General features: G+C 32.9%; 1 protein-coding gene and 1 long non-coding RNA gene across 15 annotated transcripts in view; one reads left to right on the top strand and one right to left on the bottom strand.

Annotated features, from left to right (window-relative positions):
• LOC129484811 (uncharacterized) overlaps positions 1–27566 on the top strand; it is a 126690-nt gene that overhangs the window by 5083 nt on the left and 94041 nt on the right. For 5 of the 8 annotated variants that reach the window (XR_010121555.1, XR_010121560.1, XR_010121558.1 and 2 more), the window contains exon 2: positions 5050–5090. The exons of the other annotated variants lie outside the window; for them this stretch is intronic. This is a non-coding gene — a long non-coding RNA (uncharacterized lncRNA). The remainder of the gene's footprint in view (positions 1–5049; positions 5091–27566) is intronic. 8 annotated transcript variants of the gene reach the window in all.
• Positions 6678–27566, bottom strand: part of HGF (hepatocyte growth factor) — a 103806-nt gene continuing 82917 nt past the window's right edge. For all 7 annotated transcript variants that reach the window (XM_063642078.1, XM_063642079.1, XM_063642077.1 and 4 more), the window contains 9 exons: positions 25236–25338; positions 21735–21868; positions 16012–16050; positions 14681–14777; positions 11844–11918; positions 10839–10979; positions 10197–10303; positions 9943–10088; positions 6678–7307 (listed from right to left, as the gene is read on the bottom strand). In XM_063642078.1, the coding sequence (XP_063498148.1) occupies positions 7131–7307; positions 9943–10088; positions 10197–10303; positions 10839–10979; positions 11844–11918; positions 14681–14777; positions 16012–16050; positions 21735–21868; positions 25236–25338 (1019 nt within the window). In that variant the 3' untranslated portion in view covers positions 6678–7130. The remainder of the gene's footprint in view (positions 7308–9942; positions 10089–10196; positions 10304–10838; positions 10980–11843; positions 11919–14680; positions 14778–16011; positions 16051–21734; positions 21869–25235; positions 25339–27566) is intronic.

The raw sequence follows: 27566 nt of genomic DNA, 5'->3' as shown, positions 1-27566 counted from the left end.
AAGTCAGAAACTTGAAAACTGCACACTTTTGTAAAGCTTTAAAAATACAAGAAAAATAATTAATATGAAAATCCATCTGCCTTTGGTTCACCTCATTTCCTTGCAACATGCTACCCATATTGATTTCTCTCAGTTAAGAAAACTCATCAAATGAAAACCTTTTGTTCCTTAAGTAATGATGCTATGAAGCTTCTCAATGCACAACAGATTGGATATTTGCACGTATGTAATGAATGGACTATTGTGGACTCAGGATATTTTTGCAATAATTTATCCTTTAACTTTACCCTCCAATGTTACAACATCAACCTTTCATAGAATAATCTTTTCCCAGATGGGAAAAAGTATTCACTAGCATAATCTAAACTCTATTAGTTTGATAAAATATCTATCCATAAGCAAACTAAAATTTAATTTATTTCTATTTTTAATAACCACATTGCAAATATAAATGTATAAACTCTCTAGTTAATAATTTCTCTTTTCCAGCTGCATTGTCTATTGTATAAATACAATAAAATCTTTTAAAATAGCCCCACTTACTAATTCAAATCTAAATAATCCAACTAAATATAAAATCTTAAAATTCTTAATCCTCATTGAGAGTTGCATAATTTTTACAAAAATCCCAAATGTCTTGTTAACACTGATAAGGCTTCAAGAAGAGGGTGAATTATAGAATATTAATAATTATAAAATATATATTGGATACCATATGTGAAGCACTGTACAAAATAGTGTACAAATATTGCAATATGACAATGCTAAATGTCCTCAAGGAGCTCAAACTCACTGGAGGTGATTACACATTGAAACAAAGCAGAATAGCCGGGCATGGTGGCTCACGCCTGTAATCTCAGCACTTTGGGAGAACGAGGTGGGTAGATCACAAGGTCAGGAGTTCAAGACCAGCTTGGCCAAGACGGTGAAACACCGTCTCTACTAAAAATGAAAAAATTAGCCAGGCATGGCGGCATGCGCCTGTAATCTCAGCTACTCAGGTGGTTGAGGCAAGGAATTGCTTAAATCTGGGAGGTGGAGGTTGCAGTGAGCCGGGATCATTCCACTGCACTCCAGCCTGGGCAGCAGAGCGAGACTCCATCTCAAAAAAAAAAAAATTAAAAAAACAAAGCAGAATAAAACGAAACTAATCTAATTCAGTCATACACACACTATTGTAACAAATGAAAAGAAAGCATCAACAATTCATAATTGTCAAATCATGGAACCAATCCAAATGCCCATCAATCAACGAGTAGATGAAGAAACTGTGGTGTGTGTATGTTTATAGATAGAATACTATATCTATACATATAGTATACATATATATCATGTATACATATATGTGGTGATATAGATATATAATATATGTATGTATATATGATGGAATACTACACAGCCATAAACAGGAATGAATTAACAGCATTTGCAGTGACCTGGGTGAAATTGGAGACTATTATTCTAAGTGAAGTAGCTCAGGAATGGAAAACCAAACATCGTATGTTCTCACCAATATGTGGATGCTAAGCTATGAGGACGCAAAGGCATAAGAATGATGCAATGGACTTTGGGGACTTGGGGGGAAGAGTGGGAGGGTGGCGAGGGATAAAAGACTACAAATATGGTGCAGCGTATACTGCTTCAGTGATGAGTGCACCAAAATTTTGCAAATACCACTAAAGAACTAACTCATTTAACCAAATACCACCTGTATCCCAATAACTTGTGGGAAAAAAATAATAAATAATAAAATAATAAAACATTTAAATATATATGTAAAAAAATAAAAGAAAGCATAAGCAGCCACTGCAGCAGGCTGAGGAAATGATGATTTTTTGGATAGGGATGTTAAGGATGGAATCACATAGGAAACTCAGTGACATATGAAGGTTTTTAAATGTTGAAGAAAAGTATGATGTTCTTAGGGACTGTTTGAACACAGACATGAAGTTTAAATATGAAGACATGTTCAAAAATTATGAAAATAAAATAATGTTAAGGAGTATTTGAGTGGGATGAGGATCTGAAGTTGGCTTGGCGTTAGATTGTATGTCTGATTGATAAGTTTTTTGTTTTCATTGGTGCTTTTTTGATGTTGTTATTATTTACTTTTAAAATCCATAAATAAACATATAACCTATGATCCCATACTTCTTTTGAATTATATAAAATAAAATTAAGTTTCTTTCCTTTGCCAGGTATTTTCTGTCTTGCTTAGCTGTGCTTTAGGCAATGATATATTTTTCATAATACTGTAAACTCTTCGCCAATTACTAGAAGTATTCCTTTCATCTTACTTTTAATTCTTGGCTTTTAAAAATAACACATGCAATCAAGATATTTGTAAATATAAGAGACAAAAGAAAAATATAGAGTGCCAAGAATAAAACTTTTAATGTGAATTATACATGAGAGGCTTGTAATTTGGTGAAAGTGATGTAGAAAACTTTTTAAGGATTGTATAGGTTAAGGATGGCGCCTGTGTAGGAGAATAATAAAATAGAATGGCAATAGAACTCCAGAACTAAAACACACAGGAAATGCAGACCAAGATGATTCTATTCTACAGGACATTGACAAATGGTAACTATTTAGAGCATCACAATTTATAAGAGTAAATAAATAAGAAACCAACAAAAATATTTTTTAAGTATTATTTATTAGACCCCAGGTATTTAAACAGCTCACTCCCTAACTTTTACTGAGGACCCTGTTCAAATATCTCTTAAAGAAGCTTTGCTGGACTATTCTATTTAAAGAGCAGAATATAAGTTTAGAATGGAATGGGATTCTAGAAAAGAGAGAAAAAAAAGGTCAACATTTAGAGAAATCAGCAGTTAATATATTTGAAATATTCTTACTGTCACCATAAATAAGTATATATTCTGCTTTAATCACAATCACTTAAAAGATTAGGTATTTTAATATGGGCTATAGAATTAGATTCATTAATCATCATTTGAAATCACTATCTATGCCAGAATAAATTAGTACAGCAACCCTTTGGGGGGAAAAGGCAGTAAAATACAATTTGAAATAATCAGTGGTGTTATAGAGCTCTCTTTGCTTAGATCATTGATGACTAGTTCTTCCAATTTGAATAAAATGAATTCGTTGGATTCTTATTTATTCTTAACTGAATGCACACTTTAAAGAGATACCCAAAGTGATCCATGAAATAATTTAAAATTACCTTTGTATTATATAGTGGCATGAGAAAGGAAATTAGGTGACAATTCATGGGAATATTTTGTATATATTGGCAAATCACAACATAGCGCCATTCTAGCAAATATGAAGAATAAACGAATAGTTACATTTTACACTGGGAGAAACTAAAGTGCATAGAGATTAATGGTTTACTGAAGACCATCTATATTGCTGTGTATATTAGTTGGAATAAAATAATATTTTTTGTCTTAGTTCTATAAACAAGTTATACTACAGTTTTTGCAAGAACGTATATGTAATTTTTGTCAGTGAAGTCAACGTTGTTGCTATTTTCTGCATTTAAGCCCTAAGACAGATATAAATATGTACATGTAAATAATTACAACAGAGAAAATAAGCATTTTGATAAAATATTTTATTAATAATAATATAATCATGGTTATAAAAATAACAACTTTATTAACTACAGAAAGTTTATAATACAAGTCATAACCACAGTGTTCCCTTTTTTGGGTAAGCATACAGCTATACCACTCAATAGGCAGCTTATTAATTTCCTATTTACATACAAGACAAACAGTCATAGCATCCACAGTATTTCATTTTCAGTTTCCTAAAGACAGAAACTTTCTGTGCAAATGGAAATGAACCTACTTAAAAGTTACACTGTCAAGATATATATATGGTCCAAAAAATTTTAACTTTTTTTGCATTAGTAAATTCTTAGCTCCAACCTTAGTTGAATGTTGAAAGATAACTTCTTTTTGGACTTTATCATGACAAGTGATTTATTTTAAAATTATGTATTTTAAAAACAAAGGCCATGTACTTTTACCAAAATTAGTTTTATTTTTTAAATGAGTTTGCCTATATATATGGGATGTCATTAATTATAATAGTATTTTTTGAATCTCAATAAATCGATTTAAGGCTTTTTGGTATAAGAGCTTATTAAAATTCTTTACCTCATGATCTCTATATTGCAAAACCAGTATTTCTTTAAAAAAAAGTTTAAAAACAACAACGAAATGCCTGACAGCAATTTCCCACTTCTTGACAGTGTTCTTTTCAAGAGAATGTTGTGGCTATAACATTCACTTTGTACAGTACCATTGGTACCAACAAGAAATATTCACAGGAATAAGTGAAATACAATTTTGCTATCACATGCCATTATTGTTAATTTTCTTGCCTTCCAGTGTCTCACACTTCCCATAATTTGAAACACTTAGATAGCAAGCAAAAGCCTATTAATACTAGAAATTGACTCAATAGATTTTACTGAGGACCTGCCCACAGCATATAGGTAAAAGTCATTACACATTTTACAATAAAATTAAAGAAGTATACAAAAGGATTATCATTCCTTCTGCACGGCAGAGGCATTATGAAAAATATTTTAGTTTTACACTTCAATTCCTGGTAGACATGAGAAAATGTCTACAATTATAACAGTACACAACCACTATTCAAACAGCCAAAGCAAAAATCTCATTGAAACCTTCTGATTTAAAAGATCCTTTTGTCAATGACACAAAATAAAGTGGATTGTTGGATTTTTAAAAATATTTAATACTTTATTCAGCAAAGAACACCTAGTAAATAGTATCTTCTACCAGCAAATAATGACATGACTCTACCCTGTTCTACCACCTAAAGTAACATGGACCTCGTTCATCTAACTTTCATTGTCAACTCCACCCATGTCCCTCTATCACGAAAAGAGCCTCCCAAAGACAGAATTACTTTGTACAGTTTGTTTGATGATTTATTCGTGGTATTGTTTTTAGCCTTGAATAAAATGAAAAATATTAGGCTCAAAATGTCTAAATACTTAGCTGCATCTTGTATCTAGCTAATCTTTATCTGTATTTCCAGGAAATTTAGAGGAAGAGTCATAAAAGAAGTATTTTTAAAATGTGAGTATTTAAAAGTATGACAATTTTTATAAAAGTTTTACAAATATCATTAATATGCAACAATAAAATTTCACTGGTTCAGCCAGAAGAAACTATGAAATATACTTTATATTTTGGCAATATGCTCTTGAAATTTCTAGGTGTTCTTATTAAAATGGTGTATAAGGAAAAGAGAAATACAATCAGATAAGATGATAGAGACTAGCAACTAGTTGGATGCCTTTTTGCTTCCACTTTAAGTTTCTTGATGCCAGCGCATATCTTATTATGAAAAAAATTGTGTAAGCATTTCTGGACTTGCTGCCCCATATTCTGTGGACTAAGCTCTTCATAAACTTAAAACCATTTTAGTCCAGATTGAACAGTATTCTAAAGAGCTGGTAGGGAATCGTTTGGGGACTTGGCCTTGATAAAAATCACTCAAGAAAGCTAAGTCAGAGAAATGGGAATACTGGATTCATACCATTCAAAAATTATTTTTAAAGATGTTTTGTACAGGAAGATTTCTGCAAAAATTCAAAGCCTATCCTATTACTTTTTGTTATTCTATTCCTCAACAAATACATGATCTTTAGCTAAGCATGACAAATACAATGATAAATATGATAATTTGGCTGTTATACAGAACACAAAATTTAAATGTCTGTTACATATGGCATTAGGAGTGAACTTTCTAAAATGAAATAAGAAAAAATAAACATATCTTGATAAAATACCTGATTCAACAGATTCCACTCTACTTCAAAAAAAATAAACGAATACAGAGTTGAGACAAACTAGTTTCTTTCCTTTTACAAGTTGTCTTTTACTTCAAAAAAGCTTTATTAGGCTAAAATCTTCCAGGTTGAGAAAAGTATTTTTATTTTTTTCTCCAATATATACTTTCATGCATGACTTGATGAAGGATATTTATAAAACTTTGGAGACATGGAAATTTTCCTCTTAAATTTTTTAAAATTTAAAGGCAGTGAGCTAGAAGCCAATCACAGCAGCAAGTCTTAGAATTAACCTATTTCAATACATTTTTAATGACCAAAACACTTTTAAACTTCTTCAGTTAGATACTGATCTGAGCACTTAAGAAATGCTTTAGGAAAATAGATCTACAAATATCTTGTGTAAATAAGTGGCCTTAAGTTTGGAGGAAACAAATTACACAGATAGAACTATTACCCTCTGTCGTTTAAGAATTAGAAACTACATGAAATAACTAGGATAATGAATACATGTAAACACCCAGATTAGGTGTTATTTAACCCTGGGTGATGGCCACACCTGAAATGCCAACCAAAGAAGATCATTTGCAGATTATATATGGAGAATTAGCTAGTCATTTTGATCTTGCATCATTTTTTAATATTTCTACTGGTCTTTAGAGATTTCTGTTTTTCTGAGGTAAAACTATAGGTACATACTTCTAAAATATTTAGGGGTTACATTAGGTACAACATAATTTAAACTGTAGTGCATGCACATGTGTACCTAGGCATGTGTACATGGGTATGTGGTTTTGTAAAAAGTGTGTTCGTGTACCAGTATTGCAGGATACATGGTGAAGAGAAATGAATGAACTATAACTATAGCATATGAAATGTAATATAATTTAATACAGGGCTACAATTTAGGGACACAAGGTATAAATTGTTTTGGTGAGGTTAAAATAACATTTAATTTATGGTTTACTCATTATTAAGAAACCAACATCAGAAAGCAGCTTAGATAGATTAATTGATTTTTTTTCCCATGAAATCCTTATCATCCAGCAATTATACCTGTGTGTTTTTTTAATCCATTCAAGTATCTTCAGGAGATATGTTATTACACTTGCATGTACCTTAATTCACTTCAACATTGACAAAATAACACTGACAAACAAAACAACAGAAAACACCCATAAACATTAATGAGAATTTCAACAAACATGACTCTCCAGTAGTTGTCTTAGGATTGTTGTAAGTGACATTTTAAATTCCACATTCTCTGAAATCTTCATGTAAAAGACAGTTGTATTGGTGGGTGCTTCAGACACACTTACTTCAGCTATGACTGTGGTACCTTATATGTTAAAATAATTTTGTGTATCCATTTTGCATAATATGCTACTCGGACAAAAATACCAGGACGATTTGGAATGGCACATCCACGACCAGGAACAATGACACCAAGAACCATTCTCATTTTATGTTGCTCACAAACAAGTGGGCCACCATAATCCCCCTAGGAGTAAGACATACAAAAACAAAGTATTATTAGGAATTTTAAAAAAGTTCATTAACATAATCATATATAGATTTGCATCTCAGAGATATATACAGAAAAAGAGAATAACTGCAACTGAAATATGAAGATATAGAAATTAGTGTACTAGACCATTTGCTGACTTTCTACTGAATTAGCCAAGACTGAGATAAGTACAAAGTTTAAAGTGTTCTATTATGTGTAGTATTCTCCTAAAAATGACTTGCCTTTTCCAAAATAGTCAACCATCCTTTTAAGTGTGATTTGCCTTTGTTGGATGCAGACTAACATATAACCATTGGTACCTATTTAATAAGGTAGATTTGATATTTATTTTGATCTTCTTATGGTCAATATAGAAAATTTGGAACATGTAGAAAAATACAAGTAAAAAAGAAAATAATTTGTAATCATATAGTTTTAACAATTAAACTGCATTACATTTTCTCTTATTTCTAAAGCTTTTTTTTTTTTTTTTTTTGCCTCTCCCAATCCTGCCCTAGATGATCTTAACAAGTTAAATAAAAAACTTGTTGTCAACAAAATAATTCTGTTAATTGAAATTGCTTTTCCAGGCAAGGAATATTCCTCCACTTACTGCTGGTATTGGTAGTTAATATAGTTATAGTTATATTTTATACCCTCCTTTCTGTAGCGTGTCCTGTGATTTCATGGCATTTCTTATATGGTAAGCCTGTTGCATCATCAGATAGAGAGAGATGAAAGATGAACAGATAGCTTTATTTGTGTTGTGTATATATACATACATATATTCATTTATGGTTTTATTTATATAAATATAATTATAAAAAATATATAATAAGTAAATATAAATAAACAATGCACATAGTGTTATATATAACAGCTACAACTGTGCTGCACCACTTTCATGAACCATGTAGCCTCCTAAGAATGCAGTTGCTGGCTTTTGGTATCCTTATATGCAGAAGAGTGTTTGGAACTACCTTAATTTTCCCTCAACAGCGATGGGGGAAACCACTGCAAAATTAACTTAAGTGATTCAAATGGAAAGAAGAGAGCCATTGGCATTCTATGATGGGGAAAACCAAGTTAGGGGTAAAGTAAAATATCAAACAGTAAAGAAAAATAGTTTATTCCAAGAGACTACATAAACTATGCCAGTTGAGGAAAGAAAACTGATTTTTAAACAAATGTACTAGTGATTACTGACACAAACTCCTCAAAGTCATTCACTCTGGAGACTTTCACTAAATATGATGTTACTGCTATTATACAAACATTTGGGAGATATCTCCTTCAAATTTATTTCAGTGGCTAAATTACCTTGATTTAAATGTCAGTGACATATATATTTTTAAAAACATTCTGGAGGATAAATACATTTTTGAGAAGTGGCAGAATCTACTTGAGGTCAAGTCTTATCAATAAAGTTAAAAACAACATATATAGTATACAGATATGAATAATTCAAGCTGAAGAGGGAAGTGAAAAATATATAGGTGATAATCCAAATTAAAGGCTATTCTTCAAAAGCAGTTGTCAAATTGGTTTTAGTAATGACAATAATTAGATGATCTGTAAGATTGGGTCTAGTTAGAAACTTCTGTGTTTTCCAGATGCTTATTGCTTTTTCTTTTTAAAGTATAGTCATTTCTTTCTCCTAGTAAATGTTCCCTTGTTATAATGAACAATGGTTTCATTGTTCATGATTTACTAGAAAGGCAACAAATTTGAAACTGTTTATAAACATATAATCTGTTTCTAACCATATCATTTTTAAGCAGTTCTAAAAACTCAGTAAACAGTAAACATTTTCTCTTCTTTTCAGAATAAAATCTCAGAGCAAGGTGTATAACACTTGCATTTCAATACATATTTATGTTCCATACTTACAGCATGCGTTCTCCTACATATCAGAGGACATTTCACTATCACTGAACTCATTTCATCCTTTGCCACACACAGCATTCCACAATCCCACAGCCCTGAAGCTTGGAGAACATGTCTCTCACATTCAAAATCTAACTAAACTAACAGTTTAATAGCTTGTCTATGTAAAATAGGGATAGGAACATTGCCAAGCTGAAATAACAGTTGCTTAGCAAATGAAATGTCCAAGCTCGTAAAGTCACAAACTTTGACCTTTAGCTTTTTAAACTAGAATCTGTTTAAACACATACACGGAGCGAGAGAGCAAAAGAGAGACCAGCTTACCCAAAAAGAGATTTAAAAGTTTAAAACCAGCCATCTCTGAATGATATAATTAGTGGAGTTCACTTCGAGATAATTTGGGAAGATGAGATAAATTTAGAAAAACATTAGAAAAATGCAAACTATTGATCTAACTGATTTGGATACTTCTCATTTGAATAGCTCTCCCTTGGAGTTCCGGCTCTACATACTTATTATTTTTTGAGTGACAAATGTCATCATAGTTTGCTGCTAATAAAACATTGATTATCTCACTGCTTAGTTAAAAGAAATGCAGAATATTACAGAGTTAATTTTCCCAATTCCTTTCTCCTAGAACAAGTTGGTATACAATATTTTTGATCTGAGAAAAATAAACAGAAAAAACATGAAACACTAAGCTATTAATCACATACTCCTTATTAAAGAACTTCCTTTTTACCTCACATGGTCCTGATCCAATCTTTTCAGCCCCAGCACATATTTCAGACTCATTGAGAGTCACCTTCCCTCGATGATGCTGGCTGCATTTCTCATTTCCCATTATATAGAGATGTGCCACTCGTAATAGACCATCATAGTTGATCACTAGATTGATGCAAAAAACATACAACGTGAGAAAATTAAGAAACAAAGACAAATGTGTTCTTTTTAAAATAAAATAAATATGGCCTCATCTTTTGAAAACTAGCTTACATCCAGTGTAGCCCCAGCCATAAACACTGCAACTGGTCTTTTCAGGAATTGTGCATCCATAATTAGGTAAATCAATTGTACTAACAAAATCATCCAGGACAGCAGGCCTGAAAACACAAAATACAATGGTAAGTACTCTCAATTGGATTCAACACAAAATTAACATATTAAATGTAGTGTTCATGTTTAATATGGCATTTACAGAGAATGAAGTCCTGTTTCTTAAAAAAAAAAAAAGTGGGAATATCCAAATATAATGATGAAATTTGGAATAGGTAGTAAAGAAATGAGTCATGTATTTGCCAATATTTAAAAATAAATGGTCAATGCTATTTTTTAAAAGAATTATTTTACATTTGAAAGTTATCGAATAACTGCTAAGTTTCCATTTTAAAACAGACTGACCAGACTGTTGGCCCTATGTTAGTTATTCATTTTTTACAGTTTTGCAAATACCTCTCTCTATATACACACAGAGAGGCCCATACGCACACATACATACATATACATATATATATATAGCATGTAACATATATTTATAATGCATCTGTATGAGAGAGAAAGAACTGCTACACAGCTGAAGAAAATGCTCCAACAATTCTTGTCCAGATGAAAAATACAAAATCTTCTAAAGTAACTAACCTGGCAAGCTTCATTAAAACCAGATCTGATCCTTCAGGGCCATATACCAGCTGGGAAATATTGAGAACCTGTTTGCGTTTCTCATCTCCTCTTCCATGGACATCATGAATTCCAAGCCAAGCTTCATAATCTTTCAAGTCTCTGTTTTGAAGGAAAAAAATTTAAATGTAAAACATAGTAATTCCAAATTCTGTAGTATTATTCCTATCTATTGTTATTTTAGACTATTAAGGCAAATAACCTAAATTTAAAATTTGATTCAGAGTATAGTAAAGAACAACACATTTGTTATGGGAGATTCTGAATACTACAAACATACATAAGCAGAAAGAGGCTTTAAATTGCTGAGATTCTAAAGGACTATTTTAGAAACTTGCTTATGCTTGCTAGAGTAAGTCACTTGTGAAAAATGCTCAGGTAAAGCACTTTACATGAATTATAATTTTTTCTGCAAATTTGCTTTGTTTATGTCAGCTGTGTATATATTTGGTTTGGTAACAGGGGTTGAAATTTTCTACAAACAAAATCAAAGTGACCTGGCTGAGAAGCAGGAAGGAAGTTTACGAATGCTGCCTCTTTATCTTTTCCTTAGGCTAATTTTCACTGAAAATTTTGCCCAGGATGATCCTGAGGCTGACTCTACAGGAGAAAGAAGTAGTGAGGATTGAAAAAAGCCTATTGATAATTTAGAAAAAAAAAAGAATTATATCTAGAAATACAGGGTACAAGTAGAAAGTTGGGATATAAAACATTTACATAATTCTAGCAAAATTTTCCCCAACTGAGGGTAACACTAATTGTGAAAAGAGGTGAACTGAAGTAGTGTCTTGTAAATATCAGTGAAGTCAAAGTAAGTTTTATAAGTCAAATTCTAAAAATAAAATAATTTGTTCACCCCATTTGTGAATCTCTGTAAAATGAGTACATATTATAACATTAAGAGCAAAGTGGAAGACATATACATTTTAAAGGCTCAAAATAATACTAGTTTTAAAAACACTTTACCGAGAAGGGAAACACTGTCGTGCAGTAAGAACCCAACTTTCCTTTATCAATGATCCTCCGCAGATATGTTTATTTCTGTGAAAAAGAGGAAAGAGAAACAAGTAACATCTGTGCAGAAAGAGTGACTGCCAATTAATGCAAAGCCTGTGGCTCCATTTGTTAAAAATAAATGCACTGCAGAGGAAAATATAGAAATTAACCCAACTGGAATAAAATGAGAAGTTCTTTTATCTGAAGGGTGATATTTGGTGATTGTAGCATTAGCTTTTTTTCATAATGTGACTACAAATTTATGAAATCAATTTTACTTTTGTGTAGTCTAAAGTTATTACACATCAATAGCCAGCCCGAACACACACATTCGTGTGTATGTGCATCTATCCTTGTGAGGAACGTATGTGCTACAAATATAGGATAATTATAATTTTTTAAAAATGTGAATCTATTTTAAATTCAGTGTTTGCTTATTGAAAATGCAAAGTTGAGTTCTTATTTGAACCCTGAAAACCATCTAGTGGTAGCAATTTTATTTGTGCACTATTTCCTCCTTCTACTACCATTATGTAGTTTTGATATATTAACTTAAAATGTAACTAAATCTGAATAAATTACTTTTTCCAGTATAAGATCAGGATTATAATATTTCATCTCTGAAGTAAAACAATTTTGCAAGGCAAATCATTTAGGAAATTGTAAAATATTTGTAGAGTATGATGAGTACTAGTACATTTTTTTGATGATATCCAAAATCTGTAAATCCATTTTTTTTGGCAGAGACATGGAAAAAGCACAACTTTTCATAATTTACATTTCCAAAGAGTACAGATGTTCAGTGCTTCAGAGGGTAATACTAGAAGATTCCCAGACTGAGAGCACAGTTATTTATGGCCTTTACCACACAGGAGGATAAGAATATATATTGACTTTTAACTTCTATCCTTCTCAGTATGAGTTTTGGAAGAATAACTAAGCAGCTGTTGTTGCTAAGAACTTGGATTTAAAAAGGAAAAAAACTAAAAATTTACAGTACTCTAATCTGATGGAAAAATAGCTTCACCTGCTTCTCCAACAATCCAAAGCAGTATCCTTGTGAATTCTCTTACTGGAAAAAATAACTTAGAAGTATTAATATATGTCTTCTTTTATCCTCTGGGGTTATAAGATAAGCAAAGAATCACCAATTAACTCAAATGTGGATTATTGAAAGATTTCTCCTTCGTTCCTTCCTTTTTTTTTTTTGAGACAGACTCTCGCTCAGTAGCTGGGATTACAGGCGTGTGCCACCATGCCCGGCTAATTTTTGTGTTTTTAGTAGAGATGGGGTTTTACCATGTTGGCCAGGCTGCTCTTGAACTCCTGACCTCAAGTGATACACCTGCCTCAGCCTCCCAAACTGCTGGGATTACAGGTGTGAGCCACCACACCCAGCCTCTTGAAAGATTTTCTATAATTAAGAAAATTAAACACTCCAACAGAATTCTAAAGTCTTTACTAAATCCTCATACTGCACACTCAGCTTTAATATTCTGGTTAGTTTCACAATTCTGTTTTAGTACTACACACCTAGGACAGCTATACTACAATTATTGGCATAAATATTTATAAAATCTGATGAGCCGTTCCTTGAGAAAAGGGTATACTGAAAAAGAACTTTAGGCCATCTCCTACACATTGTGGTCATCTAAAGTCACATATATCAAATTATATAAACTCTTGCTTTCCAATAATTGGTTTATTCATAAAAGGACTTCTGTTTCAAGTTGTCTCTATTCTAATGTCACTGTGATTTAATAATAGTAACAGATATACTTTCTTTTTCTCTACTCTAGGAGGCTAGCAGTGAGGGAACAGGAGAGTATTCTAAAAGAGGGGATATTTAGGTTGAAATTTGAAGGAGAAAGAATTCTCAGGCATAAAACATGAAGGAAGAAAGCCACAACGTGTTGTGGGAACAACAGCATAAAGGCTTGGAGGAAGAAACATGAGTTATCTAGAAAACAAGAGACAATGTAGTTCAAATTCAGATGTATCTTGGGGTGTGCTGCATGGTGAGGTTCTGGTAGAGATAGCCAAAGACATAAATATTTTAGCATTCCAATTAACATACAGAATAATATATGTAGTTTATGAAAGTAGTAAGATCAGATTTTAAGTTAACTTATATTTTCAATATTTAATTCTTATGACATAATTATTAAGCATAATTTTCTCTAACAATATGATTTGCAAAGTGATTTTATGTAGAACATGTCATTGATTCTTAAGAGCATTGAGAAATAGACATGTCAAGAATTTTGTATCCCCACTGATTATTATAATATCAAGACTATTTAACTATTTGCCTTTTTGTAATGATAAAATGCTCTAGAATTTAAAATTGCCATTTTTCATTTGATTGACCAGGAAAAAGTCAGAAATTAAAAACAAATATAAATGTTTTGACATGATCATGCATAAACATATTAGAAAATAAACCCATAATATCCTAGATTAGAAATTTAATAACAAGCATCATAACTACTATGGTAATATTAAGGTTTCAATAGGTCCTCCGTATTTTGCTTAATCGGAACCAAAGTGTCTCTTAGAATCAGGGACAATGCCAACACATATGGGACCTTTGTGAAGATTTAAAAAGGCACTACCTCGGGAGGCACAAATTATAGTCCAGAGCTTACAGTCTGGCAAGCAGAATTGTGATCAGTCTCCTCTTTTACTGCCTCACCCAGGGGCCCTGTGGAGGGTACAACCTTCAGGACCACATGTGTCCATATTTCTGGGAATAGGACTCTTGTACATATTCTGGATATGCATGACTTGCATCTATTAATACTTACCTGTATCTCAAACTAACCATCCATCCTATGTTTGTTCGTGTTGGAATCCCATTTACAACTCGCAATTGTTTCGTTTTGGCACAAGATATTACAGGATCTGAAACAGGACCAAACATAACATTTTAAAATAAGAATTTGAAATAATCAGTGCCTCTTAGTTTTCTTAAATGCAATGATAATTAGACAAATGTAACTATTCTTATTGTGTCCAAAAAACAGTTTGGAGAAAGAGTAGTTTTATATGACCGCAGCATTATATTAAGCCCTTAACACTTGCCATCTTCATCTAAGAAGTTGAGTAACTCAGAAAAACAAATCAACTCAAAGCAGACAGGATTGCCATGAGAGTGACAATGGCTTTGCTCACAATACACTAAGACCGAGCTCCTCAGGTCTAATCCCTCACCACCCTCAACATAAAATAAACCAAAGTTATTTACAATGGTTATTTCTAAAGGTCAGTAGAAATCAATAGATTCAGTGAAAAAAACAAAACCAAGCTTTACTTGGATATTACTTCTGAATTTGTACAGTTAGATTGTAGATTTATTCAATGTCTTACCAACATTTGATTTATTGAAATCATATCCAAATGATGTAATTATTATATTCAAATCATTATGTCCAAAGACATAATACAAAATTCACTGGAGTAAATGTTTTCCTGACCCTCCTCTGTGCTCCTCGCCTTATCCCCTCTACTTCTGCCCATGGTCTAGAATAGATTTCCATTTGCTTCTTGAGCCTGGGGCACAGCAGGTGGTATTTTAAATCAAAAACACTTGAGTAACTTCCTTCAGCTCAAGAGATATGTGAAAATAAAATACAAGTGGCCCCCAACAGATTCTTAAACTGAGGATTAACTGAATATCTCAGACTGTGTCATCTTGTGCCCACTTGACTGTAGGGCATGCAGAGAAGTTTACAAATAGAGTAGAATAGAGGCACTGAATAACTTTCCAAATTTCGGGTTTCATTCTTCCTGACTTCAGCATCCTAATTTTATTAAATCATGGTATATATAAAGGTGGTCCATTATACGCATTGTGCCCCAAATTAAAAGTAAATATAAACACTCTTTTCAAAATCACATATACCATCTTATAAATTTTTTGCAAGAGAATTGAATTTTTATATTCAGTATGCAGTTGCCTTTGAAACTCCTTTACACCTATGCATAGAAAAAAATATTTTAAAAAGTAAAAATAAATAGATTAAGTTCTTTTTATAATGGAAGCTAATATAGATAATTTTCTTTGAAAGAAATAATGACACTTCTGACACACAGAGAGAGACTCAGAATATACTTTATATTGTGAAATATTACTTACGGTCTAAATTGACTATTGTGGGTGTGGTATCACCTTCACCTGTAAAAATAAATGTATAGATAAATACATAATTCATATATGCATATATCTGTTATATAAAACCAAATATATATTAAAATCCAAGTATCAATGAATTCAGTAATTTACTAAAATTCTTTTTGTTGTTGTTGTTTTGTTTTGTTTTGAGACAGAGTCTCATTCTGTCACCCAGGCTGGAGTCCAGTGGTGCTATCTCAGCTCACTGCAACCTCCCCCTCTCAGGTTCGAGGCATTCTCCTGACTCAGCCTCCCAAGTAGCTGGGACCACAGGCACACACCACCACACCCAGCTACTTTTTGTATTTTTAGTAGAGACGGGATTTCACCATGTTGGCCAGGCTGGTCTCAAACTCCTGACCTCAAATGATCCACCTGCCTCAGCCTCCCAAAGTGCTAGGATTATAGGCATGAGCCACCACACCTGGCCAATTTACTAAAATTCTTGACATTTTATTCAGGGATAAAATGTAAACTCTTTTGAGTAATTATACACCACGTTTACTGGATAACATTGTAAGTATATGCCCTCTGGTACTAGGTGATATGAGCAGAGCCCTATTTTATGACTGTGGAGGCCCTCAGGTGTGTGTTTTGATGATCATTGGCCATTTGAATTACATTGCCGTCATCAAGGAGCTGCCTCGATCCACCAAGATGTCCAATATCCTACACCATGAACATTCCATTGAATAGCACTCGTGTTCATTATTGTCTACTTGGACTCTTCATATTGATAGGCCATTTGCTTCTGTAATTTGAATCATTTAATTTTTTTCTGAAAACTTTTAGTTTTATACGGTTAAGGATAATTGCAACTACACAAACTTCATAAATCTCTGCAAGGATTCTAGAAGATAGATATCAATGTCACTAACGGAAAAAGAGGAATAATACAATATAATTATGCTTTGTTGCTTGAATATTTCAAGGGTTGATTTTTCCAGATGCTAGTAAAAAATATGGAAAAAAGAGAACACTGAAAACTACAAATTAATTCTAATTAAAACCTGTAGCTTACTACTTTTTCATCTCTACTGGGGCTTAATTGCCACAAATAAGAGAAAGGCTTGGAAGATGCGAGGATTTTGAAATACTTATGCTGTAATGAATGAGACACAAGACATTTCCTGGGGCTTAATGTGTGACTATTCAGAATTGATGGCATAGAGTTCAGTCAGGCACTGTTTAGACTCAGATGGCTGTTAATCCCTGGAAATGCCCTGAGCTCAAATAAGCCAGCAACAAACCAATAATGTATATGGATTCCTTTGTAATAGATGCCAATGTGATTGTTATTTATGAGGATAGTTGTGAGAATTAATATATACTTATTTAAGTTCATTTTTCAGATCTATGTATTTTCAATGAATAGGTTAATGGTAAACATACAAAATTCATCATTTCTCTTTCCCTGTAGCTTATCCTAGAGGAAGGTTTGTCAGTCAGCTGAGGTCAGTGTTTCAGTTCATTAAGTATGAGTTAAGATTGAGGCAGACTATGGTAACAAAACATCAAGGATATTGGTTTTCCACGTAAGTCAAATACTTGAAAATGTTAAATAAGTAGATATTTATTTCTTATTTTGTGATGAGAAAGACTGGTTATTTGTTCTGTCTTTACTTGTATATTAAGTCTCTTATTTCTAAGCATTAAGCTAATAGGTCAACAAAGTGCTTAGTTAACTCTTGTATCTTACAATATATTTAGTTTTAAAAATTTGTAGATATGGCATTGCGTGGTGGCTCGTGCCTCCCAGCACTTTGGGAGGCTGAGGTGGGTGGATCACAAGGTGAGGAGTTCAAGACCAGTCTGGCCAACATAGTGAAACCCTGAATCTACTAAAAATACAAAAAATCAGCCAGGTGTGGTGGCAGGCATCTGTAATCCCAGCTCCTTGGGAGGCTGAGGCAGGAGAATAGCTTAAACCTGGGAGGTGGAGGTTTCAGTGAGCCGAGATTGTGCCACTGCACTCCAGCCTGGGCAACAGTGTGAGACTCTGTCTCAAAAAAAAAATTGTAGATACTATACATTTAGGGTTTTAATAATTAATAGTAATGTATATGTTTTGCTTTCTCTAATCCAATATTTCTCACACTTTAGCATAAACTGAAATATCTTTTACAATTAAATTTCTGGGGATTCTGGGTTGGTGGCTGGATGCATCCATTTAACAAGCATCCTAGGTTCTTCTGTTGCATGCGTGGAGGAAAACTTGAAAAACTACTTTCTAGGCCTTTTCCATTTCACTGCCAAATACTATTCTCACTTTTCTTCCTTTACTTTCACCACTATCTATACTACACTATCTATACCACACTACTTGCAGACTCATGTCTAAAAAATATATGTGATACAATACTTATTTTTTATTGGTTCAACTTAAATTTGAAGAAATAAAACATGTCGATGACAAAAGTTTTACCTATGGAAGAGTAGGGGTGTGTGTGTGTGTGTGTGTGTGTGTGTGTGTGTGTACGGCCTCAGAACCAAACATGGACATTTTCTGAAAACATAAAGAAAACTTTCTCCCACTCTTCTTAAAGTTTTAACTCAATTTCGAAAGTTTACAAACATCATGTATTTCTCCATGAAGAAATCTATGTTCACATTCTCATTTTATATATTGTTAATATATACGTATTACATGATTATATTGCTTTGTAATTGTTTCCATAAATGTCTCTCTTCTACACTATGAACTATTTAAAATTAAGAAGCAGTGTTTGTATTTTTATAAACGTAGTATGTTATATATGGCTTTGTACTCAATAGCAGCTCAATTAACAATAATGAATGAACAAACAAAAACAGAGATGGAAGTTAAGGTTTTGACTGTTTACTATGCAACAGACACTGCTCACAATAGCCCCATATAATAGGTACTTTTATTATAATATATTGCAAATACAAATATGAGTCCTAAGTGGGTTTAGTAACTTGCCCAAGGTACTTAAAAGTGATGGGTCTGGCATTCTTAGGAAGTCTGCATTGAAGTTCTCAACCACTATGCTCTTGGTAGTTAATGAAGATTTTTCTAAAATAGTATACTAACTGTCTGTGTATACTCAATCATATAGGCACCTCTGCATTTTTATGTTTGCATATTTGATAAACTTAAAAATATGTAAAATATTATTTTGTAAGCATGTTAGAAAAAAAGAATAAAAACCTTTACATGTTTTGTAAGAGAATTTTACAGTGTAAAAATGATTTATACAGTCTCTGCAGTTATATAAATAATAATAACTCAAATCTTCTAAAGAGAAATATTATCACCCTTTCACCAGGGAGAAAATGTAAATAAATCCTGGCTATAAATATTAGTTAGAAAAATGACAGTGTAAAAATCTTTATTGAAATTAATGTGTGGTATACATTGAAATAAAATGATTTATCTGCAATAGCATTTAATCAAATACTAGTAACACCCTCAAGTCTTTCAACAGCACGTTACTTTTAGTTTAAAAATATTAGTTGAAAAAATTTTTTGAAAACTTGTAAATTATTAGAGTCCTGGCTCTCTTGGTTTGTGATTATAAATGAAATCACAGTGCCTTGAGATACGATAGGGCATTTCACTCGTAACCATGCATATGCATATGTGCTAGATAGAGCTGCTGTGATTTTTAAAAATCTGGAAATCTGTAGAGGAAGCAAAATAACCTGTTTTAGAAGGCAGATAATTGCCTTTTTCCTTCTTCCTACACCATTGTATATTCTATGAGCCTCCGTTAGTCTTAAACATAGAGACTTAACAAAAACATAGTGCTATAAAACTAGTACTTAGAAAAATAATAATCTTTTAATAATTTTTAAATATTTTTGTATGGCATTCTCTGAAAAGGTAGGTGTGTTTCTTCTAGTATTAACATTGGGCCTATGCCAACCTTAATAAAGGAAAGTGAAGAACATTAGGAAAACAAATTCATTTGAAAGGCTATGATCATGGCTGATAAAATGAAAATAAACTTATTAGAAATGCCATTTATTGGCAAACATATAATATATTTAGTTATTTATTCTTATAGAGAATTTCCCAACTTATTAAAAATTGATGGAGCAGCTCCACGTCTTAATTATAGGTAGACTTGATTAACATCATATTTTAAAAGTTTGCCTTTAATGCTAGAATTTCATAAAACATGACTGCTGTTTCCATTTAAGGTGAAATTTACCTCTTTAATTTGACATAAATTCTAGAAAAACACAGACTTGTGTTTGTATTTCATTTTTTAAAAGCAACACTATTATTTCTTCAATTTAATCTCTTTTTAGAGTATATATTTTTGCTGCCCTTCTCAAGGTACTTGCTACTACTGGCTTGTCTCACAAGAAAAACATTCTTAAAACAAAGTTCTTATCGAACTTATAAAAGTATTTCCTTTCTAAAGAGAAGGTGATTTAACATTGTGGTAAAGGATGTTTGTTGTAAACATAGAGTTACAGATACATAGTATAATAAAATGGTCTCTTTCTACTGACACAGCTTTATAAAAAGGCTTTTTCACTTAATAACATATTTAAGACATACTTCCATCTCAATACGTATTACTGTACATCAGTGGTTACCAGTGGTAATGATTTTGCCCTCCAGGGGACATTGGCAATGTCTAGAGATAGTTTTGATTGTCACGACTTGGAGCAGGTGTCATGCTACTGGCATCTAGTGGATAGAGTCCAGGAATACTACTAACATGCTACAATGCACAGAACAGCATCTACCCCAAAATGTGGGTGTGCAGAGGCTCAAAAATCCTGATCTATGTCAACATTATTACTGCTTTTGATACATTTTACCAAACTAACTTCCAAGCAGGATTTTGAATTCACACTCCAAGTAGCATAGAATTGAGACAGCCTGATTACCCAGGTCCTCACTAATACTGGATATTTACAATCATTTTATTTGCCACCCTGACAGGTAGAAGTGACTTCTCATGTTTTAAATATTTTTTCCTACCAATATGTTTTAATGTCTTTTCATTTATTTATTAGCTATATTTTTGAAGACTTATTTTCTACTTTTTTCTCCGGAGTTCTCACATCTTTTTCTTACTGATATCTAGGGACTTTTTAATATGAATTATACCAGACATGTATTTTATATGAACTATGTCAAACATGTATTACATGTTTTTTATATAACTTTTACTTTATACACTAATACCTTTTTAACAAAGCCATCTGGGAATCAGATAACTGGGTGGAAAACTCCAGGCTCTTCTTTAGTCTTAAGTTAAAGAACTGAGAAGGAAATAGAAGTACCACTAGTTCAGATCGGCTCACGGCTTTTTAGTGGACTGGGAACTTTGCTGAGAGCTCTGCTATATTCAGAAGCCGAACAGGTAGTATTGGTGTTGGGGAGTGGGGAGATCTTTCTAGCCCAGTCATATTAGAACTGTGGCCAATTAATGCTTTCGGAATCCAAATGGAAATCTTCTGAGGGAAGAGAATCTCCTTTAAAATGTTAAAATTTCTTCTTATCTATACGAGAGATGGAGAGAGAGAAAGAGAGACCATGTGGTGTATCTGTGTGTGTGTTGTGTACATTTGTGTGTGTTGCTCTCTGGAGAGCTTCCTCATTTGGGAATAAATGCCAGACCGCCTGTATTATTTACAACTTTTAGATGAAATGTAGTACGTTTAAAATATTTCACAAGACACCAATCCCTAACTGTACTTACAACGAGAAATATGGCAATAATCCCAAGGAATGAGTGGATTTCCCGTGTAGCACCAGGGTCCATGAGCATCATCATCTGGATTTCGGCAGTAATTCTCATTCAGCTTACTTGCATCTGGTTCCCAGAAGATATGACTGCGGAAAAAACAGGCTTTGCACATCACAAGATGCTCATTCCATCCAAGAGACATAAAATATTACAAAAAGATATAATCTCAGCACATTACTTTCACTGTAGATACAGCATAACCTTCTACTTGGGATGAATTTTAGCTATTTTGTTTGAGCTCTGGTTGGTTGCTACTGTTATTCCTACACTTTAGAAGCAGATTCTCTAACTTGGAAATATAGAAGAGGGCTCCATAATTGGCATATTAGATTTTGTGATTTTGCCTCTATTTGATAATCCCAGTGGCATGGTAACAATAATTCTGTGCATAGAAATAAGAGAAACATTGTCTAAAGCAAGCAGATGGCAAAGATTAAAACTATAAAATACACAAAAATACAAGCTATTATACAAGTTTTTTTTACATTTTAGATACAAATGAAGCATCACTAGCAATATCACTATGACAGAGTACAAGAAGATATACTGAAATTAATAATGTGTTAATTAAATAATTAAAATTCTAAATTGTACTGGTCATAGTTACAAAATATTATTTTCTGACAGATAACCGAGAAATATTTTATTTCTAATTTACATCTTAACTAAATTTATTACAAAAGAAAAGCAAAGATTGTAAATTTACTGTAAATTATTTTATAAGGCCATTTTCATTCATGTAACATCAATATTTACATTTACCTCAATAACATGAATGAAGTCAATTCTACATGGCCACTTCGACTGATCATAAAAGTCATTAAAACTATGTATCTTACTGAACTTCTTTCCAGTTATTAATTGCTACCATGCTTGAATATAATTAATGTGTCATTTTAAATAAAATTTTAAAAAGCTTGAACATGGAAACTTGGACTGTATTTCCAGACCAAGTTTCATTTTTCTGGACCAAGAATAACAGTAAACACATATAATACTTATTACATGCCACATTGTGTTGTAGGTTCTTTATAGATATAACCTTAGACCAATCTTATGAGATAGTCTTTAAGGTTATGCCATATTACATTTGTGGAAATTGAAATCCAGAGAGGAAAACTAATTGGTGTAATGTCACATGACTTGCAAACACTAGAGCTGGGGTTTGAACCCATGGCTATTTCAGGAGTCAGTGCTCAAAACCGCCATGCTCTATCTCCTACTTACAAAGTTTGTCCTCAAGCCAAAATGGTACCATGTGACTTAATCCTTGATCAATTTCCTACAAATTGTTTCCAAAAGTCAAACCTAAACCTGATGAATTAAGTATTACTAGAGACCCATTGATAGTTTCTAAATAAATATATCACATATTTTCAGTGGCATGCTGGTAAAAGTTTACCAACTGGTACTTTGAGGTATGTGTATGTTGAGGATGAAGATGAGGAATCCTCGTCTGAAGCTGTTGCTGATTTCTGTAGTGTAAATACTTCTACCATGAAAATTCCAAGCTTCTAGTGTAAAATCACTGAAGGCAACACTTTTGAAAGATGATGAGAACAATTATCTCTCACAAGTCCATAAGGGCAATCCACCCCACCCACCACTGCATGTTTCTAAAAATGCTTTAAAAAATAGCAGTGCTGAAATTAGCATTTATTTTAATCATGCCAATTCTTAATTAAAATTATTTAATAAATCCTTTTAATCCTCAGGATAAAATTTAGATTTCTTAACTGAGCTTACAAGACTCTCTATATGGTGTTGCCACTTTGTGAATTCCTTCTCTGTGGACATTGACCAAGTTACATTCTTTCAGTCTTACCAAAATTATTTCCTATATTCAAATAATCTAATGCTTTGGCCTTTGCACAAGCAATTTCTTGTGTCTAATGTCCTCTTCCTCCTCTACTTCCCTTGCCCAATTCCTACTCATCATGTACATCCCAGCTAATTTCCCTTCCTTTAAGAAGCCTTCCTGACCACTTAATCTGAGTAGGCACTTCTTTGCATTCCCATAGCATAAAATATGCTATCTTTCATAGTTTTCATATGGCATTCCCTGTTTGCTTCCATGCCACACTAGAGTGGGAGATCTATAAGGACAGAACTCTGCTGCTCTTTGAAGTCCTAGAACTACAGTGGCAATATAGTAGCCACTGGCCACATATGGCTACCGAGAAATTGATCCAGTCCAAATTGACAGGTGCTGTAAGTGTAAACAGACACCAGATTTTGAATATGGAGCATGAGAATATAATATAAAAGATATTTTTAATTATTTTGTATTAAATACATCTTGAAATGAAAAACTGTAGATATATTGGATTAAATAAAATATATTAAAATTAATTTTGCCTGTTTATTTTTACCTCTTTAAAAGTGGCTACTAGGAATTTAACAGAACATATGTCGCTTACATTTGTGAGCTGCATTGTCTTTATATTGGAGAGCATTATTTTAGAACTATCCTTTTGTGTGAAGTAAATTGAAACAATATAATCCACTACTGAGTACATTTTGGAAGAGAATAAGGAACTTAAAGTTAAAAGACTGAAGCAAAGTCACTCCATCTCTCTGAGCCCTTAAATTCCTATCCACATATGAATCTTTCCTATAGGATTATGGTGGTCAAATGGCATAACTCATGTAAAGCAGCCATGTTATAGGCACTTGATCAAATGACTGTAACTTGTTTTTTCTTTTATTCTAGTGCATATAGTCTGGGATGTTTATGAAAAAATCTGCTTTAGGTCACAATTATGTGTCATACTTCTTTTGCAATTTTGTAAACACTAGCACTATTGCTAGGGCTGAGTGGGTGCTACCTTCTCTGTCTATATCTATGGTAAAAATCTGTAATTCTCTAAAATTTATAGATTTTTTCAACTACATATACATTCCTGTAATTATTGGAAAATTTTATGTATCAAAGCTACATAAGGAAACCTGTGATTACACATTTTTAATAGTTAAGGTTTAGTATTTTAGAAATTTTAATTATTTGAGTGATTATTCATTGATTTTTCATAAACTATCAATTATTAAATATGAAAACAATAATCCCATGAAATGCACTATTTCAAACACCAGATTTGCCACTTACTTATACTGTCTTATTATGTAACTATTGTGTCAATGTGACCGTATCCTCCTTGGAGGTTGGAACCAAAATATTATCTGCTTTTTGTTGATGTTCCCCATGGTACCAATTAAAGTACAGAATACATAGTAAGTGCTTAATAAATATCCACTAACTTGAATTGCATATTTAAAAGTTTGCTACATAAAGAAACAATGTTATGATGAGTTGTAAAGAAAAACCAATCTAATGCTTTTATTAGCTTACCATGATATATAAAAGAATAGAAAGAAATAGCAATGTACATATCTAAATACACAGTCTGTTGGTATCACTACATTCTATATATTGAAAGGAAGAAATTTACACACCGATGTAAGTCTTCCATGTTCTTGTCCCACATTGAACATGTTAGTCCAGATCTTGTTTGGGATAAGTTGCCCATATAATTTTTGCCATTCCCACGATAACAATCTAGACATAAAATATACAGAAATAAGTCCAATGAATATTAAGGTGGATAAAACAAAAAGATTTTTTACAAGTATATGGAATCATGAAATCAACATAAAAATTAAAGTACTTGAAAGGGCTGGGTGCGGTGGCTCACGCCTGTAATCCCAGCACTTTGGGAGGCCAAGGCGGGCCGATCACGAGGTCAGGAGATCAAGACCATCCTGGCTAACACGGTGAAACCCTGTCTCTACTTTAAAAATACAAAAAATTAGCCAGGGCGTGGATGGCGGGCGCCTGTAGTCCCAGCTACTCAAGAGGCTGAAGCAGGAGAATGGCGTGAACCCGGGAGGCGGAGCTTGCAGTGAGCCCAGATGACGCCACTGCACTCCAGCCTGGGCGACAGAGCGAGACTCCGTCTCAAAACAAAAAGAAAAAAAAAATTAAAGTACTTGAAATCTGTACAAATCAAAAATACTCAAATATCTCAGATTAAAATATCTTTAAGCCCAATATCTTCATCAAAATAAGGGCTTATGCAAATTCAAATATAACAAATAATAATTTAAAAACAAAATAATTTAAATGAATGGCCCTTTGGAACAACAAAGAAATAAGAATTTTTAGAATAACACATGTATTTCCCAACATTTTCTTCTGAAAAATTTCATTCCATAGAAAAGTAATATAACGAACATTCATCTCCTAGTCACATTCCTTATGTTTTGATTTTTGTCTTTTATGACATTGACATTCTGAGTCACCCAAGTCAGCTGTTTTACAAATGCTCTTTAAGTTCATTTTGTTTGATTTATTTTCTCATGAATAAAACCAAGTTACAGATATTTGACAGGAATATTGTGCATCAGTGATGCTTTGTCCTTTTTAGAGCATAACATCTTGTGACACATGATGTCACTTTGTTCCATCACTGGTGATGTGTTTGATCACTTGGTTAAGTGGTGCAAAGGAAAAACTCCTCTTTGTATTTCACAAAAAAATCGGTTGGGGCCTTTGAGTCTGAATAAATATCCTAATGCCAAACAAATTTTCACAAACTAGCTTAGGCATACGTTAATGAATTTTGCATGAACCACTTATTGTCATGCTGATGATAAAATGGTTATTTTGCTATTTCTAACATTTCTTTGTATTTGTTAGCTAGCATTAATAAATAAAAATTTTTCCTTTTCCCTTACCCCATTCATTTAGGTATTAGTAGTAGAAGTGCTAGCACTAGCTGTAGAAGTAGTAAATTAAATGTGGACCAGTGGATTTTCTTTTTATTTAATATGATATATAATCTATTCCTGTTATTCATTTTGATGCTCAAATTGTTCCAAATTTGGCCAATGGAAGCCACTTACTCCTGTGTCTCTTACTATGCTCCATGAGGTTTTCTGTTTCTCTTTTTTCAATTGAGCAATTTGTGTTCTCCTGCCTCAGCCTCTTGTGTAGCTGGGATTACAGGCATGCATCACCACAACTGGCTAATTTTTTATATTTTTGGTAGAGATGGGGTTTCACCATGTTGGCCAGACTGGTCTCAAACTCCTGACCTCAAGTGATCCACCTGCCTCGGACTTCCAAAGTGCTGGGATTACAGGCATGAGCCACCACGCCCAGCCATACTGTTCATATTTTTAATCAAAAGAAATACAGTCAGAAATCAAGTTCTTCAAAAAATATAAGTTGGTCAGGTGCGGTGGCTCACATCTGTAATCTCAGCACTTTGGGAGGTTGAGGCAGGTGGATCACTTGAGGTCAGGAGTTCAAGACCAGCCTGGTCAACATGGTGAAACCCCATTTCTACCAAAAATATAAAAAATTAGCTGGGTGTGGTGGCGTGCGCCTGTAATCCCAGCTACTCAGGAGGCTGAGGCAGGAGAATTGCTTGAACCCCAGAGGCGGAGGTTGCAATGAGCCGAGATCATGCCACTGCAATCCAGCCTGGGCGACAGAGCAAGATTCTGTCTCAAAAAAAAAAAAAAGAAAAAGAAATTTTAAAAAGTATATATATATATATATATATGTTGCATTCCAAATTTAAAAAGAATTAATCTACTTTTAAAAATATTCTATACTTTTAAATAATACCGAACATTTTTAAAGTGACCTTTTATATTTAATATTCTTAATTTTTATGTGAATGAAAACTGTACATTTGACTATGAAAGGTCATCTACAAATTTATATCAACATTCAGATTTTATGTTGGGAAAAATAACTAATGGGTAGTAGCCTTAGTA

Source organism: Symphalangus syndactylus, chromosome 6 (assembly GCF_028878055.3).
Source record: "Symphalangus syndactylus isolate Jambi chromosome 6, NHGRI_mSymSyn1-v2.1_pri, whole genome shotgun sequence".
NCBI classification, from domain to species: Eukaryota; Metazoa; Chordata; class Mammalia; order Primates; family Hylobatidae; genus Symphalangus; species Symphalangus syndactylus.
This window is presented reverse-complemented; position numbering and strand designations above follow the sequence as displayed.